The sequence below is a fragment of the Oratosquilla oratoria genome, chromosome 31 (genome assembly GCF_046742065.1).
Source record: "Oratosquilla oratoria isolate Oo_2021 chromosome 31, ASM4674206v1, whole genome shotgun sequence".
Taxonomy (NCBI): Eukaryota; Metazoa; Arthropoda; class Malacostraca; order Stomatopoda; family Squillidae; genus Oratosquilla; species Oratosquilla oratoria.
In genome coordinates this window covers 33630533-33649346 of record NC_134807.1, presented here as the reverse complement: position 1 = coordinate 33649346, position 18814 = coordinate 33630533, and the positions used below count along the sequence as shown (strand labels likewise).

Genomic DNA, 18814 nt, shown 5'->3' with positions numbered 1-18814 from the left:
CAAACAAGACTTGTTCACTTCACTGTTGCAACTATTATGGAACAGATCACTATTTACAGCGATATATTTCCAATACCCAAATCAATGAATCCAGACCTCATGATTTGTTGACTGGTCTCTGAACTAGGTCACCTTTTCATACATGAACTCACAATAGGAAGCTGCTCACCAATACAATACAGACAAGTCCAAATTTTCTTCCCTGAATGATTTTGGGAGTACCCAAGGACCACTGCTAGCCACTCCAGGGTTGCAAATTTTCCCCTTCATAAAACTATCATTATTTTTCAAATTGCTGTGTAGGAAGAAAGCAACTTGTATGGTACCAATCAGCAGGTACTTTATAATTAATAGACTCCCATGTTGGGAGTTGATACAAGGCAGTAGCAGTTAACTATTCTCCAGGGAGGATGACTTAGCCCAAGAAGTACAAAAGGCAAAGAAAACGAACATGTACCAAAAAACCAGTATTTTAATATGAACAATTCACACTGCTATTGTTAGCCAAAAATACAGACACTTACAAAGGCTGCGCATGGCGTGGTGAGGTCTGGGTGAAAATACATCTTATGTTTCCACACCAGTCCACACACATGTACACACGCACACATAATGGTCACTACACGTACGCAATGGCCTCATCTGGGGAAGGGGTATAGGGAATGGCTGTATAAGGGTGTAGATATTAAATGACAGTTGCAATAATATAACATGAGAGAGAAATATATTCATCTAGTAACACAGGTCCACAAGAGAACCTAACTCACATGAAGATTCAAACTAAGAGCAGTAACAAATATAAATATGAGTGGTAAGGATAAAAAGGCGTTAGCCCATCAAGGGTAAAAAAGATGTAAGCCTTTGGTACCCTCTGCAGCAAGCATACACTAATTCATCTGCCTTCCAAAACCCATCATGGCCTCCCATGTCTCTCAAACTTCATTATTGCTTCTCTAAGGAGGGCACCTCTAGCTTTCCTCTAAAATGTTTCAACAGAGTAAGATTTCGTATTTCAAAATGACACAAAAGGCAGGCAACATAGGATGAGGAAAGCTTTATTAAATGATGGCTGCTTTGGCAATGGGTACCGTCATATTTGGTGCTCTGTTGATGCACCAGTGGATCCAATTCAAGACAGGTGTGACCCTTCTATCAACTACAAAGTATCAATTCATCAGACCAATACACAATACTCATTTATAAAGAAGTTGTCTAAAAACTTGTTCCCTTTTCATCGCATGTAATCACCTTGGTGGGGTGAATACTTGCCAGGGCCACAGGAGCCATTACATTTATACAGAAACGAGTCACTACATATCAGGAGCAATTATATGGCTCATTCAATAATACTTTGTGCACTGCTACCACAATGAACAAATTCCTCCATGGCCCTGGCTGGGGGATTACTTTAAACACTCATATCAAGATCATAAGAACTTTCAAGCACACATCCAGTTGCATACTCAAGAACGTACATTATCTGGGGTTGCAGATAAGGAAGTTATTGGCATAGGTTCACAGCCTTGTAGATCTACAAAACTACAGAGCTGAGGATATCTAGGCCAGGCTTTTGGAGGATAGGCAATACACTGCACAAGGATATGTCCACATCTTTGCTTCCTATGAAAAGTAGCATAAAACTAGTGGAAGTTGAATATAATGCACTCTGGTTTCCATGCATATTATGGGCTTTAATAGTATCCTGGAATTTTGTGACATCAGGCAACTCCAAGCCCTACTAATTCATTAGGTAGAATAATGTTCCCTGTGCAGGTATTGCATCAGTAGCCTGGCTCCCATAACGCAGAACAGATTTTGCGTTCATATCAGCACCGAAGTGTGGAAGCTGCCAAATACTTCCTTGATAGATTTATTATGCAATCACACACAACTCCCGTAACTTACCCTGTCTTTCACCACACTCAGTCACTACTCAGAAGACTCAGCTGCATAGGCTTTCTTGCTGTCCAAACACAGCCTTGGAACAGCTCTCAAATTACACAGTAGCACTGTACCATTAAAGCATTTTACTACATCTGTGCAATTTGTCAAACAAGTCTCCCATTAGACTAATTGACTTCTGACAGATTCCTTTCTGGCTGTGAAAAAGCTAAGCCGACACCAAGCAGCCTGTGTATGGATGCCCTTGTGTTATGGCTAACAATTCTACCATGCAAAACTAACCCATCATTTTGTTTTGATTTTGTGTGGCTCCTTTACATGATACGGATGGACTGGTGGATTTTTATTCAAAACCACAAATTAACAGATTCTAAGGCGAGACTTAATATTTCTTCCTCCTACCTCACATAAAAACAACCATGCCATGAGATCACCAAACAAGAATAAATGAAGACTTTCCAATTGAATACAGGAACATTGAGGTGGTTGCTGCAATCACATCATGGATACCTAGGGCTGCTCTAGAACTTCCATAAGCTTTAATCTGGTGTCCCAACTGGTCGTTTCGTTTCAGGTCATCAGGAGCCACAAGCAACAGTAAACTACAAGGGCACAGCAAAGCAGCCTGGAGTGATGAGCCCAACATCAAGGCCATTCACTGCACACAACATGCTCCAACCTTGTTATGGCCATTCTTGAGTCGAAGGCGGGACTTGGGACGGTATTTTTCCAGGTAGGCCAGTTGTTTGGCATTGATAGCTCCACGGCGCTTTCTGGAAAGGAGGAAGAAGTGAGAGGAGAGGTGAGAGATAGAGAAAAACATTAGTTTCACTTATGCCTAGTTTTGAAACATGAAAAATATTTTGGATATTGGTACGAAAGACTTCACACACATAAAATGAACATGCCAAAGGCTTTCCCCCCTTACAAGGGAGTTGACCAAAATCAAAAGGCAATCCACTCCCACTCATTAAATGTATCAGTTAAAATAAAGTCTTGTATTACATACTGCCTAATGTGTTCAACTGCATCTTCATATCTCATGCCCAGTTCAATGAGTGCAATTGCTACTAATACTGGTGCACGACCAAGTCCCGCCACACAGTGTACTGCCACAGTGCAACCTGGATCTTCACGATGACGTCGCTTCAGCAAGCCTAGCCACTCTTCAACAATCTGTAAATTTCACAAGATAACCAACAAATTAGTAATGTACATATACCACTCAACACTTTCCTCCCTCACAAGATGTGGCCTAGCCAAGACATACACTCACTCCATACTGGGGTATGGACTGCAAGGAAACTAAGGACAGTTTTGGCATATCCCTATGGGCTAGTCAATGGTCAAAGCTTAAAAATCTCTATTTTGTTCCCATCAAACCAGTCCTTTAACACCTCTGTAACTTGACCACTTCTTGAGCCCCTTCTCTATCTACCAAGGGGCACTTCCCCCTTATAAAGGCATTAACCAGTCAAGGTACACACCCACTCCCACCCATTCCATTACCATCCACAACCCTTGTTTCCCTTCTCATTTTAGCTCTTCATGGATGAAGGGTAATCCCTGCCTCCTGCCCCGGAAGGATCCGCTTGTGCTGAAGGGAAAAGATCTCTAACACCATATTCTCAATGTCATATGGAATGAGGAGAATAAGGATCCTCTATTTCCCCCCTACAAGATGTCAAATAAGAAACAATACATTTATCAATGAACCACAAAATAACTACAGGAGTTAAATTGAAACAACTTTGCTATCTTAGTCTAATTCTTACAATGCCATGAGGCTTTCTGCTGTCAATCTCAAAGTTTCAGACATCCACACTAACTTCCACTTGAATGTGTACACAAGGGTCTACGCCAGACCCAAGTTTCCTATCAATTTATTCATCCCTCCACTTTTCCACAATAAGGAGAGGTTTAGAACAACCAGTCTTTTGAAGAAGTATTGATCAAGAGAACTGGGAAGAGAACTGTGGGAAGAGCAGTGGATTTAAGAGAGGAATGGGTGCGAGATCAAGTGTTTGTAGCATGACTTAGCATACTAGAAATATCTAGCAGAAAGTAAGGGATGTTCATGCAAGACTGCTTGGCAGAGGTTTGAATTTGGTGGGCGAGGGTGGAGAGACATGGAAATAAATGTTATTTGTGGATGACACTGCTTGAGGCCAATTCTGCAGTGACTGAAGCAGATGGTGGCAGTTTGGAAGAGTGTAGGAGAAAGGTTACCAATGAATAATCATTGACTCGAGTTTTGCTGACCAAAATCCCATAGCCCCAAAGCAGCTGTCAGCCCCTCCCACATATCTCTTGGACTCGTGTCTACTACAATGTCTTGGTGTAGAACAGTTTCAATGGCACTGGCTGATAATCGCAGCAACTGAGCAATTTTTTGTTGTCAGCTGTGTATGCTTAAAAGTGGTGGGAGTACAGGTGAAATCGATATTTGATCCAATCCAAAGACAATGTCAGCTCCTCAAAACTATTCTTCCAATTTTAATACAACTGAATATGAAGACAGGCAGCAGAATATCTACTTTCTTTGACATCTTGGAAAGATTATCTGTACTTATGGTAGCTTGGATAATTCATTAACTCCCAGGTGATAGCTATTTCTAACAACTTGCATCCCATATCCCCCCCCCCAAAAAAAAAAAAAAAAAAACTAATAAGACTAATAACAGCATAAAAGAACTTAGACACTGAATGATAGAGTACCTCTGCTGGAGGAAAAGTTCCATCATCAAACACCAAGTCCGTTACAGTAATTCCTGCTTTCTTCAATTCATCTATTTTGTAAGTAGGTTCGCAGACACGAACCACATCTCGCACCTGGTGCTTCAGCAATTCCTGTAAAACATAAAAGAAACATCAATATTTTATACACTCGCACCATTGCAAAAAATATATACATATAAAACATATAACAAATGTAAATACCACCACACACATTGATGTCTAAAAAGTCGTTTCCTCAACATTTCTGTATACATAGTGGCCTGAACATAAGTAAAGACTAAACCAAAACTTTACTAGTTCAGTTCTCTGGAGTATGGGGGTGCCATACACATAATAGCAACAGCTCATGAACATGACTAGGATTTTTTCAAGAGTGAAAGCACTTAAGAGCCACACGCTAATGATGATCATATTCAAAAATATTTTACTTTTTAATTAAACTAATGATATACATTCCAGGCATGTATCATGCAAAACTTCAAACAACTGCTGCATATAAACTTTAACAGTTTAGTGCTAAATGAGGATATTCACCTCAGAATAACAACTACAATTTTTTGCAGCACAGTAAAATATCAAGACCTAAGAGGATAATACTGAAGACCTCTGCTAGTTTTAAATTTTGAAAGTTAAGCTAAAATATATTAAAATAAATGCAAATCAATCAACAAATCATTCACTGTGGCACTGGAGGGGCTGTGCCTCCATACAGAAGACTTAATGAAGCTGGAATTTAATGTAGTCTGCCCTTCCTACAAACTCTTCTCAGTCTGGGCTTGAAAGCCTCCCCTCCCGATCTCTGCCACATGTATAGTTGCTATAACTTCCTCTGCCAGCAAACATGCCAAATAATCATATGAACAGAAATAAAATTAATAAAAAATATATATATATATATTATACATTACTACCTCTCATTAACAGACTAAAAAGGGAGTAACAGTGTCCGTTGATTTGGAGTGGTTTTTGGGTGGCATAGCGATTGCACAGCACCAAAAACACCGAAAACACAACAAACACAGCTAATTAACATCTGTTAATGAGAGGTAATACTGTACACTTAAGTAAAAATAAACACTATTATATCTTATTCAGGTAAAATAATCCTCGCTAAAGGTGAACCATCAATACGCATGACAATTTCTGTTCCACTCCATCTGTTGTAAATGAGCCCTAGTAATAACTGTACCTGTTAGTGTTGCTGTTATCCTGTGTCCATACAATAGCATCCCTCTTAAGTTATACTGAACTATGCATACAAAACCTAAATTAATAAAGCAAAATACACAAATAAAATTATGAAACAACCCGTGAAACAAAATATTGTAAAGAAACACCAGGACACCAATTCTCAAATCTGACTTCATGAGGTTTTTAAAAAAAATTACATATCTAGCATCACTCAGCAATATCACCTATAACAAAAGGGGCAAGAATAATTTTCCTTTAAGTAAAATTTCGCCTTTACATACTCAACACATTAAAAACAATAAATGTATAATTCAACTTTTCCATTGACAATTTTGAAACACCAGCTGATACATACATACATATACCAAGGGCTTTTTCCCACTTACAAGGCAGGTAACCAAAGCCAAAGGCATAAATCTCCCAACCATTGCATCCCCATATACTCCACTCCTATTCACCACTATCTTCTCCCTTCCCTTCTCAAAGACAACCCCCTTTTACCCCATCTATCCACCTCATCCTTGGTTGCCCACCTTCTGTTCACTCCATCCACTTCTGACTTCCACACCTGTTTTACTAATCCTTCTTTACTATTTCTTTCCATGTGTCCAAACCTATTTCATCAACCCTATCTCCCAACTCCTTTTCCACCGATGCTCATCTCCTCACATCCTGTTTCTCTATTCAACCTGGTAACCCCTATCATACTTCTCACTCATCTCAAATACATTTAAACTCTTCCTCTTCTATGTTCCATGTTTCTGCCCCCATATAGTACTGTCACTTCAATTACCCTTTCATGCAATCTCCTCCTAGCATTCATTCCCAAATGTTTATTTCTCATTACAATTGTTAATCGCCCAAGGCATTTACTTGCTTCCTTCAATCTACACTCCACCTCAACACCTCCCTTTCCCATTACATTTGCCCTCAAGTATCGAATTATCCACTTCCTCCAGCCTCTCTCCCTTAATACTCACTTCCAATTTGCTGCCACCCCTTTCTCTTATACATCTCTTAACCTTAGTTTTATCCACATATCTCCAACTTCTTTCACTCTCTTCCCAACTTCCTTGTTCTTACTCTATCCAACCTAGTAGCTCCTACCATATTTCTCAGACATTTCATCTGACACATTTAAACTTCCTCTCTTATGTTCCATGTTTCTACCCCCTACAGTGCTGTCGGCACAACTACCCCTTCATACAATCTCTTAGCATCCATTCCCGAATGTCTATTTCTCATTACACTTGTCAATCCCATAAGGCATCTATTTGCTTCTTTCAATCTACATTCCACCTCACTCCCTTTCCTGTCACATTTGCCCCCCCCCCCAAATATCTAAAACTATCCACTTTCTCTAGCCTCTCTCCCTTAATACTCACATCCAATTTGCTGCCATCCTCTCCCCTTGTACATCTCATCACCTTAGTTTTACCCACATTTATCTTCCTTTTGCACACCCTCCCAAACTCTTTCTCTAACTTCCTCAATCCCTCCTCTGATCCTGCTACTAGTGCAGCATCTTCAGGAAACAACAATTGGCTTATCTCCCATTTTTGTCATTTTCTTTAAACATTGCCAATCCCTGGCCCACTATCCTTGCATTTACCTCTCATACCACCTTGTCCATATATACATTGAACAGCCATGGCAACATGACGCATCCCAGGCAAAATCCCACCTTTACCTTAAATCATGCACTCTCTCCATTTTTAATTCTAACATTTCCTGTCTACCCTGTCATAACCCTTTTCCAAATCCACAAAAGCCCAAAAAACATCCTTACCTTCCTAAAGCTTTCTTACATCAGCTGGTTAGGTTAATATTATTTACATAGTTTAAAAAAAAATTGAAAACAGTACCTTCACAAATACTTGCATTATATTTCAAATGTATTATCTTAAAAACAATTCTGAAAATATATTCCATGGGGCATTATTATACATACTGCTCATTATTCTGTAAAATTATTTACCTGGTCTCATAACAGGGCCCAGAAATTCATTATCCTGTTACTCCTTACCAAGCTATCTTGACCCCGTTTGTTTGTTTTTTTCCCACACAAATTATATTACTGATGGCTCCCCTACCACACCTAATTGGAGAACACAAACACACCCCACATGAACAAAACCTATAAATTATTCACATACATCCATTGATAAACATACACCTATCAAGTGCAACATATGGCAAACACTGGCCTACATCACATGTCCCACACTGGCTAACACAAATCAGCGCACCAAGAGTTTGTGCGGTAGCCACCACTCACGAGATAAAACACATGGATCTATTGTAATTGCCACATAAAAACTAGCAATCTAAACTAACACCACAATCCACACCACTAACATTCACTACATAAACAAGAGAGGAAAACACCAAAAAGATGAACTCAACAACATAACATTATACACAACTGAAGTAATCGCAATCAAAATATAGATAAAGGAAACAACCTATATCACAAAAATTCATACATCACCCAATTCAGCTCCCCTGGGACACAACCTGTGAACCACATGAATACACACCACCCAATTTGGTTAAACACGTAACAAATTAAGAGGAAACACTACACTAGAACTTCCCAACCTTACATCAAATTCCAGCAACCACCCCACCAATCTCCTCAGAACTATCAACAAAACTTTCCCAGACCTAACAATTAGCTCACCCTCCCTCCAAACAAACAACATAGGAAACCCCTCCTCAAAAAAAAAACCCTCCCAATAAAAATTACCACATACATACAATCACAAACTGGCATGAGCTGACAAAGAGCATTTCCTCCTCTCCTATTACTATCAAAGAAAAGAGTGGCAGTCTACTATTTGAACAGACAAATACACTAAGGGTTTCCCCCACTGATAAGAGGTAGCAAAGTCAAAAGGCAAGTACCCAATCCCACACATTCTACTCCCACTGGTCAGAAGCAATGCAGCAAGACGTTAGGTCCATCCATTGAGACCTGAAGCAGACGCTTGGGATCTAGTTGTTGTGTCCCTTCCTTGAAGTTGTTGAGTAGGTCGCTTGCTCGAGCATGCCCCAAGAACTGTGACCCAAAGTACCTTACACTGACCTGACCAGAATCATTGTCCCAGTAACGGACTATGAAGTCCATTTGTTCATTCTGTGAAACAGGGTTCATGCACTCATCAAAGGATATGGTATAGCACTCGGCACTTCTGACTTTCTCCACTAGCAGATCATGGAAATATGGAGACAGGCCAAAACAAACTAGATAAGCACACTTTGTAGCACCACATGAGAAAGTTTTAGCAATTTGGCTGTCCGGAAACATTCTTGGGAACAACATGCCCACATCAGATGATGAATTGAATGAGTAGTTGCTCATAACAAGCTTCAGAGCCCAGAGAACCTCTGCGTGGAGAGCAGCATCTGACACAGCAGCTGCAACCTCTGATCTTTGTGGAGCTGTACTTGTACTAGCAACTGGTGCACTGGAGGTGACATTGGCTGCAGCATCATCTGCCTTTTTGTCTTGTTTCTTTCCAAAGAAGTTGCGGATTGCTGATGGGTTTTGCCTTGACTGGCTGATCCTGTTATGCAAGTTGCTTTTCATGTGACTTCTCAGAGCGGAAACTCCCATGTTTGCTATGTCAGACACTGCACACTGTAGAATATTGAGCACAACCAACATCCATGCAACACTGAATTCAAGGACTTTCAATGACTTTTTTAGCTGGTAGTACTAATTCCAGGACCACTTGATTTTTGGCAGATTTCCAGGACTTTTCCATGACTTTCCAGAATTTTCAAGGACCGTGGGAACCCTGCTAGTCCTATTTTAGCCACATTTACAACCCAATTGAGAAGACTAGCAGTGTTCTTTCTCCCCCCTACTGCAGTGGACAAGAGACAAAAATGGAAATAAATAATGAAAGTAATTTAGAACATTATTAAGAGGGGGGGAGGACAGCACAATGGAAACAGTCACAGTTTCCTCTAACAGACAAAATGTGTGACTCTAGCCCATCGGGGCACCCCAAATGTTACCAGCTGCATGCTACTGCCCAAGTTGTACCATACAACATGCAGCCAGTACCCCAGAAATAAAAATGCAATTCACAAATGATTGTTGTAGTGTGATCAACAGAAAAAGTAAATAAAAATAGAGAAAATCTAAGCAAAGGATTCATATCCTGCTAATAAAACATGTGGGTTGAATATACATGCACTGCTAATACTAAAAGAGAAGAAAGGCTATTCAATAGTTTAGTTATAATAGGTATGGACATAACCAACACAGGTTATTTCTTTGTTGAATCTAAGCACAAACTAACACCGCCTTGCAAAATGCATGACAAAAGATAAAAACCATCAAACCTAAAATAATTCAATGAAATAAATGGGTGTCTGGGACAGGAGACAAATGGTCATAGTAACACACTGAAAAGACATGTCTAAAGGATGCCAAGAAATGCATCAATTGAAATAGCCTGAAAATGCAATAAATTTCAATAGCCAAATTAGGAAATCTAGAAGAAATATACGAGGTCCAACACATCAGCATTATTGGAGGTAAACCATGCAGGCTCTAAACAAGCATAAAAGAATGTTCTCACTATATGGACAAGAATATAGCACTGGAAGAAGAACGGAGTGTAGTGGTCCTTGCAATGTGGTTAAGAAAAGAGTGACCAAACCAATCCATATCCCTACAGAGAAAAATTATAGAGAAATATTGAAAGCATTAGACCCACCAACACTGAAATACAAGTGATTTCATTGTGCTCAGGCCATAGTGAATAGAGAAACTGGTCTGGGCCAGTTGAGAGGCCATAAACAACAAAATAATAACAATGATAGATAAACAGAGAATTGGGTTTTGTGTGTGTGTAATTACCTAACTGTAGTATAGAGAAAAGGTGCAATGCTTGTTGGGTCCTACCTCCTATTCTAATTTTCTAACACATCTAGACTGAAATTCATGTATGGTTTCAACTTAATCTATAGCTTTGATTTTCTATTAACATATTCAGATTTGAGACCATATATTGTTTTAGCTTTGGCTATCTCACCTTCTAAGCTATTCCACATATCTACACATCCATATGGAAAACTGTATTCCTTCGTATCCTTTTGACATGTAGTCTCAATTTATTTCCATGACCTCTTAAAGCCCTCCCACCTTTAATCAGATCTCTATCAATGCAACCTATCCCCTTTAGTGACCTGTACACTATAATCGTGCCACCTCTTTCTCTTTAATCTTTCAAAGTTGGCAGACCCAGTACTTAAGTCTTTCCTCAAATGGTCTATTTGCCAGGCTGGGGCAAGTTTGGTTGCTGCCCTTTATATCCTTCACTCCATGTGGGGATCATACAACTGACGCACATTTCAGTCTTGGACATATCAGGGTTGAGGAGTTTTTTCATCATATCTTCATCCATCAATGGAACACCACTTTAATCTTTTGCAATAGTCAATGTCTCTCCCACAATCCTGTTGATATGTCTGGCAGGTGATTGTCTTATCAACACTCCCAAGTATTTCTCATTGTTTGCTTTTGCAATGGGTTTGCTTTCTAAGGAGTAGCTTAAAGATCTTTTACCACTACTGCCCATTTCCAGTACTTTGCATTTTTTTTTTGCACTGAACTGCATTTCCCATTCTCGACTCCATGCAAAAATAGTATCTAAACCTTTTTGAAATATTCTACCAACCTCCTTATTTTTCATTCTTCCTATGATTTTTGCATCATCTGTACATGTTGACATAGCTCGTTCCTTCCATCATGTCACTAACAAAAACCTTATTAGTGCAAGCACAGAACCTTGTAGAACTCTGCTCATTACTGCTCTCCAACTTGACATTTGTCCTCTACTACTGTCCTCATGTATCTTTCCTTCAGTCATTAATCCATTCCAGTAGTCTGGTTCTCTGTCCTCCAACATGCTCCAATTTCCACACAAGTCAACTGTGAGGTACTTTATCAAATGCCTTCTCTAGGTTGAGGTATATGCAGTCTACCCACCCCTCCCTCTCACAGCATATCTTTATTACTCTAAAGTAAAAGCTTAGACAGTAAGACATACATGACCTTCCAGATCTGAAGCCAAGCTGTCAGAATATTCATCTTTGCAAGATATTTGGTCCATTGATCTTTCACAATCCTTTCACATAATGTCACTATTGTGCTGGTTAGTGATACTGACCTATTTAATGGTGTTTCCTCATTTCCACCTACCCCTCTAATACAGGGATAGGATGCTGCCTCATGAAAGTCCTTTCAAAGAATATGATAAAGTGATACTTAAAGTCACTCAGTCAGCATGCATCCCATATATCATACATACACACACACTACAATGGCCTGATGGGCTGAAAATTTCAGCAAGTCTGCATCCCAACTCTGGTGAGCAAGGACTTTGGTGTGTGATTCACCCTGGTCTTGGACCACATGTTGGACTCATGATTGACAGCTATTTCCCTCCCAGAAGAGGGATCAGAGCTCATATATTACCAATCTAAGGGTAATGCTGCGTGCACGCACACACACACAAAAGAGTTGGGAGCAACAACTTGCAGTGCAGCGATACTGAAATAATTTCAGCCCTGGGTGGGATTCGAACCCGGACCGCCATAGTGGCAGCTGGGAACTCTAACCACTGTGCAATGAGGTGTGTGTGTGTGCATGTAAGGTCACAGCATACATGCTTTGAGCTTTCATCCATGAGGGTAGCAGTCAATCATGAGTCCAATGTATGACCCACAGAAAGTAATTTGTCATCGGGAAATGGAACCATACTTCAGGCATCTTCTGCACTTGGAATTCAGTGTTGTTAATCAAATCCTGTTTTGCTCTAAGTTTTCATTAGACTATGGAGATAGGAATGTGTGAGTGATGTTGTCAATCAAGTTTTTATTGAGTATGCTTGCGAGTATTGCAGCTATTAACTGTTATGTTTGCTTAATTTCTATTTGTCATGTTTACTTTAAGACTGAAGAAGCGCCAGTTCCATGTAAACAATAGGCCAACCAGATGATGCCATGATCAGCATCAATGTTAAATGGCATAAAATTTCACATACACACAGGAAGATTTAAGGAGTCGTACATATCAAAATAATAGGAATACCTTGAGATCAGACCACATACAAGCTCTGAGCTCTCAACCAGGAGGGAGATAGTTATCAATAGTCCAATATGTGATTCAAGACCATAGTGCATCGCAAACAGCATAAACATACACAGAAAACTGAAACTGACAGACTCAAAAAGGGAAACACGAAAGAGGATAAAGTTGTCACTTTTGAATTTAGATTAGGCTATGATACTAAGACAAATATCAATTAGTTGACGGAAGAACAGGCAAATGTGGAGAAAAAAAGAGAGAGACACAAAAATGGCTTGTTAAAAAATGTAATGAATAGAAGAATATATGTCAACACAGGAAAAGGGAATTACATCAAGGATAAGAGGGAACAATAGAATACATGACTTAGTGCAAAGTGCCTCCAATATAGAAGATGAAGTAATTTAAGTATATACAGCGAGACCTCTCATTAACGGACATTAATTAGCTGTGCAGTGTTTTGAGTGCTGTTGTTTAGTGCGAGCAATCACTATGCCACCCAAAAACCACTCCAAAACACAGCAAAAACACCGCAAACACAGCTATTTAATGTCTGTTAATGAGAGGTCTCACTGTATGTGTATATATATATATATACACAGTGATCCCTTGTTTTTCGTGGTTAATGGGGACCAGAACCCACCGCAAAAGGTGAAAAACTGCGAAGTAGGATTTGCCCCCCACCCCCAGGAATTTTTGTGTGTGGGGGTACGAGAAAGTTTAAAATATGTAAACAGTATCTATTCTTTACATATTTGAGACGAAGATTACAACAGTACACGTATTTACTTAAGGGGAGGCTCCACAATAAAATAGGCAAAATATTTTCAAAAAATGTATTTTTTTTTTACGTGATTTATGTACCTTAAAGTAATATGAAACTATTGCGGTAGAATTTTTTTTTGCCAAAGCAGACATATGCGACAGTTTAAAGGGCACAATGGCGTATCCCTTTAAATAGCGTTCGGAGATTTAACTCTTGCGTAGTAGGAATAAACGTTTCATTTTTTCTTGCTTTACTTTTTCCCTCCCAACATGTTCGTTCATATTCTCTCGCGCAAAGTTGTTACAAAGAAATTATATCAAAATGGATAGATTAAAATACAAAAAGCTTACTGCAAAGCAGAAAATAAAGAAAATGATTGAGGTACGTAGAAAAAAGAAATTAGAAAAAATGGACATCGTGAGGCAACACGAACCGGAGGAGACCTCACTCCCCTCAACATCTGGTGAACTGATAAATAGTGACTACTTTTTCGACACTTTCTCGTAGTAAATTTAAACTTGAAAACATTCCTGTTGCTGATGTGCAACAGGGGAATGACAGAAATTATGTCATCATTGACAAAGACAACCTAATACAGTGAGTGTGGGAGGAAGATGCTTGTGAAAGAAGATAAGCAGATAGGGATGACAAGCTATTTTGAGGCGAAGTGTACTGTTTGTGGAACCAGAAAATCCCACCTCACAAAAAGAATATGAAAACTTACCAGAGAGAGGATGTAGTTGCGAAGATTCTACCCATTTACCAGAGAATTGCAACATCAGAACTATTAGAGAAGTGCAAGGGGGACACTCAAAACTCAAATGAATCTCTCCACAGTGTTATATGGAACGAACTTCCAAAAACTAAATTCTTCTCCTTACAAAGAATGATGTATGGTGTCTACAGGAGTGTCATCACATTTACCATGGGGCTATTGCACTTGCAACGGCAATGGAAGACTCTTCCTTGAAAGCTCGTCAACAGATAGACAGGAAGAGACTAAGAAGTTCAATAAGATCATCAGAGAAGAAGGAAGAGGAAAAGAAGAAGAAAATTAGAAAAATACAAGAGGAAGAAGAAAAGAGAGAAGCTGAAGGTAAAACATATGGCGCAGGAATAGCACCTGTGTAACCAGGTGTACATGCACAAGGCACCGGTTTGGTAAGTAATTATTAATGTTTTAAATATTAATTTTTGCTCATTCTATTCACTATGTGTTATACAATCATGCGTGTGAAAATAATACAAATTGTACGATAACTACCCAAGATACATGACATTGAAACTTTTAAATCCCTTTTTCTCAAAATGAGAAAAATACGCATTTAAAAATTCACCAAAAAAAGAGAAACATTTAGAACTTCTTGAAAATTCTCATAGTTATACAATTTGGGTGTGTGTACATCGTGTAGTTTTGCTTTTTTTTATAAAGTGCAAAGTTACGCCACGGGAGCGTTTAATTGATGAAAAATACGGTCATCAAAAAGTAAAAATATACACATATTTGTAACAGTAATTTCTTGCGACGTATGGAAAATTTTAACAAAACTAAAACTACAGGGTGTTTATATGTTATTTAAGTATTACCATGCAAAAGCTGGGGTCTCTGGGACAAATATTACGATTCTCATTTACTTATGAAGTCTTAACATCGGTATGACGTCATAACACAAGTTCTTATTTTGGCAAAACATCAGCGTCTAGACTTTAAACAAAACCTGAAAGTTTGAACAACAAATATTGAAAAAAAAAAAATTAATAAATATTTTAACTTTATTGTGGAGCCTCCCCTTAAATCATTAATAATAAAACCTTATACAGTAATTAACATTTATTATACAGTAATTAAGGGGGATCAGACTCACTGATAGGAAAATATCAATAATTTTTTTTATATATACAAGCACCCGGCTGCGCCGGCCCTGGCTATGCCAGGGGTACTTGGCCTGTGGGGCTGCTCGCTATGCTCGCGGGCGCTTACGCGCCTGAGGGCTCCGCCCCATGTTTAATACTATACAGTTTTATTTATACTATTTACTCCTTCACAATATTTACATCTGCACCGCATTTTCTCTTCTTTTTCGGAGGACTGTTCTCATCTTCTTCATCACTGCTGATAATCTTGTAAAGCAATTCTTTGATGGTTTCCAGCTGTGACGTCACGGCAAGGGAGACAGCTGATTGGCTGTGAGCGGGACGAAAAAATAAAATTCTCCAAAATGTTTCAATGTCACGACGTCCCTAACCGAGTTGAATGGGGATCCGGCAAAAAGGTTACAATGATGGATCCCGTGACATGGGCCATCCCTGTAAGGGTATAAATCGCATATACGCGGATCTAGAGGACTCGAGCGGATCTTTGGGACTCGAACGGATCTAGAGGACTCAAGCGGATCTTTGGGACTCGAGCGGATCTAGAGGACTCAAGCGGATCTTTGGGACTCGAGCGGATCTAGAGGACTCGAGCGGATCTTGAGGGCTCAAGCGGATCTTTGGAACTCGAGCGGATCTTGAGGACTCCAGCGGATCTACGGGACTCCACCAAAATATATACTAAAAACACGTGGGCGCAAGTCAAAATAAAAATATTCTTCTAAAAAACGAAAATGACGAAAATAAAAGAGGTGAATAATTTACAGTTGTTTATTTTATAGCCTTTGTTTGGAGGTGGTGCGCCGCAAGCCAAGCCCCCCCCCAGCGCAGCCAGGCTGGAAACATTGTACTATGCTCTGATTTCAACATCTGAAGTTGTTTACAGTTTGTCAACACTACATTTTTAATTATCTTCTTAGTGTTTATCACCCATTTCCAAAAATGTCTCTGTCTTCGTTTCTTAGCAGCAAAAGACTCCGGCATCTTTACACCGCGCCACTGCCCACAGGTGTCCCCAAAGTACCATGGACCCCGCCCCCCTGGCCAAGAATATTTTTTGATTCTTAGAAACTTGATATCTTTACAGTATAATCAAATTATTATTTTCCATATTCCATGAGCATTTGAACGATGTATGTCCGTCTCTTCATCTGTCAGTCTGTATGATGTCTTTGATGATGTCACAAATGTTTTCTGATCTTAATACCTTACCTAGACGAACCTGCTTTTGCATGTAAAATCTTAAGTACCATACAAACAGCGTGTAACTTTGTTTTTTCAAAGAATCTTAATATAGGTCATAAAATGCATGACTTTGTGACATTGCACCAATACCATTTTTTTCTATAAAATTCCCTCTATCGATGATTTTATTATGAATATTTTGAAAAAACCCGCGAAGCACTGAAGCCGCGAAACGTGCAGTGGCAAGGCAACACTGTATGTATGTATGTATATATATATATATGAAGAGCTTCCCTAAAAATTACACTTTTAATTTTTTTATTGTTGATACAGGCCTTGCCTCAGCCATCCCCCTCATAAGGGAGACTTATTACACATGTAATTTTTAAGTATAGCCATTAGTTGTGAAAACATCCACCTGTGAATTTCCATTATCTTGTAACAAAACTGTCATGGGAATTTGCATAATGCCAATATACTGTTGCTACTTAAAAAATAAATAAATAAATAAATAAATAAATAAATAAAAAATGTTCAAAGTACAAAACTACTACCTTATCACTCATAAATTGGGAAAGAAACCCCATTTGTTGGCAGTTCAAGTTATCAAAGTAGGTATAATATTTCAACATCTGTTATATATATTTGTAGGTCAATATATAATGACATACCTATGCACCAAAACTATAAATAGCAACTACCATCTTTATGGGGTCAGCACAACTTCCAAGTACTAACATTATTTCAGACGTTTTCATCAATCCACACAAATCCGGTTCATTAGCAACAAATCCCTTGCCAATGAAATACAGAATACACAAAAGATCTAGAAATGGCAGAAGTCATGAACAATCACTTCAAGTCTACAGACCAGTCCCTAACAGTGTAGCCAAAATTTGGGAAAAGATTATCATGAATAGATAGGTAAAACACCTGGAAGAAAACAATATAATAAACCCAAGACAATTTGTATTCAGACAGGGAAGATCATGTACCACAAATTTGATGTTTTTATTCGAGACCAATTGATACAAAAAAAAAAAAAAAAAAAAAAAAGGAGGGATATAAGGCAACCTACTAAACTGAATGCTAGAAAAATGAGAGTAGTACTCAGAGAAAAGTATTCAAGTTGGAAGGAGGTGATAAATGGAGTCCTGCAAGGATCTGTACTGGCTCCAATAATGTTCACTATTTGTGTGAATGACATGGATGATGTGAAATGTTACACGAGCTTCTTTGCAGACGATGCTAAATTGCTGAGGAAAGTGAAAACTGAAAACTGAAACCGGCTGTGAATCACTACCGAGAGACCTGAACAAGGTTTGGAAATGGAGTCAGAAGTGGGAAGTGGCCTTCAACAAAGAGACTGGCTAACCTGAAATTAACAACTTTGGAACATAGAGAGAGGCAACCTACAGACCATCTATAGAATCATGAAAGACACAGATACTTGATAAAGAAGACTTACAATTGGGACAAGAGAAACAAGGACACTGAAAAACTCAAAAAGGATAGTTAAAGAAGAGATCTGAAGAAAAGTTTTCCATAGAGTGGTGAACACTTGGAACAAATTGGACAAAACAATAGCGAGTGCAAAAACCATACACAAGTGTAAGAGCAAAATAGACACAGATACAAAGGTGGGACACCACAAGCGCATCTCCCCTTCCCGTAAGATACAACTAGGTAAACACAACAGCAGCAGCAAAGCCTAGAAAAGAATTGTGGTAGCATTTATGTTTATCAATCAACCTGATGCCCCTGGTCTCTTTTGCCCAAGACTGCAGCCTTTAGGTACTTTAGCCTTGACTGAGAAGTAAAAATTATGATTTACATAACACACCTCCACAATAAGAAAGGTAAAGTTACCAGCTGTCCCACAATTTGCCTAACATGCTGATTGGTTGATCCTCTTTAACCCAAAAAATATTGTGAATATGCATCCCAAAATTTTCATAAAAACTCAATCCAAGACGTATGAAAATACATGGTCAAATGGCTCAATCCCATCAAAAGAAAAAGAAAAAAATCCTATAAGCAATTTCAAGATA

At 38.9% G+C, this 18814-nt stretch overlaps 1 protein-coding gene across 5 annotated transcripts in view; it reads right to left on the bottom strand.

Annotated features, from left to right (window-relative positions):
* Window positions 1–454: 454 nt before the first annotated feature.
* The window catches only part of PRL-1 (protein-tyrosine phosphatase 4A family member PRL-1), a 94876-nt gene continuing 76516 nt past the window's right edge, over window positions 455–18814 (bottom strand). For all 5 annotated transcript variants that reach the window (XM_076213473.1, XM_076213472.1, XM_076213471.1 and 2 more), the window contains 3 exons: window positions 4621–4752; window positions 2912–3078; window positions 455–2675 (listed from right to left, as the gene is read on the bottom strand). In XM_076213473.1, coding sequence (XP_076069588.1) covers window positions 2558–2675; window positions 2912–3078; window positions 4621–4752 — 417 coding nt within the window. In that variant the 3' untranslated portion in view covers window positions 455–2557. The remainder of the gene's footprint in view (window positions 2676–2911; window positions 3079–4620; window positions 4753–18814) is intronic.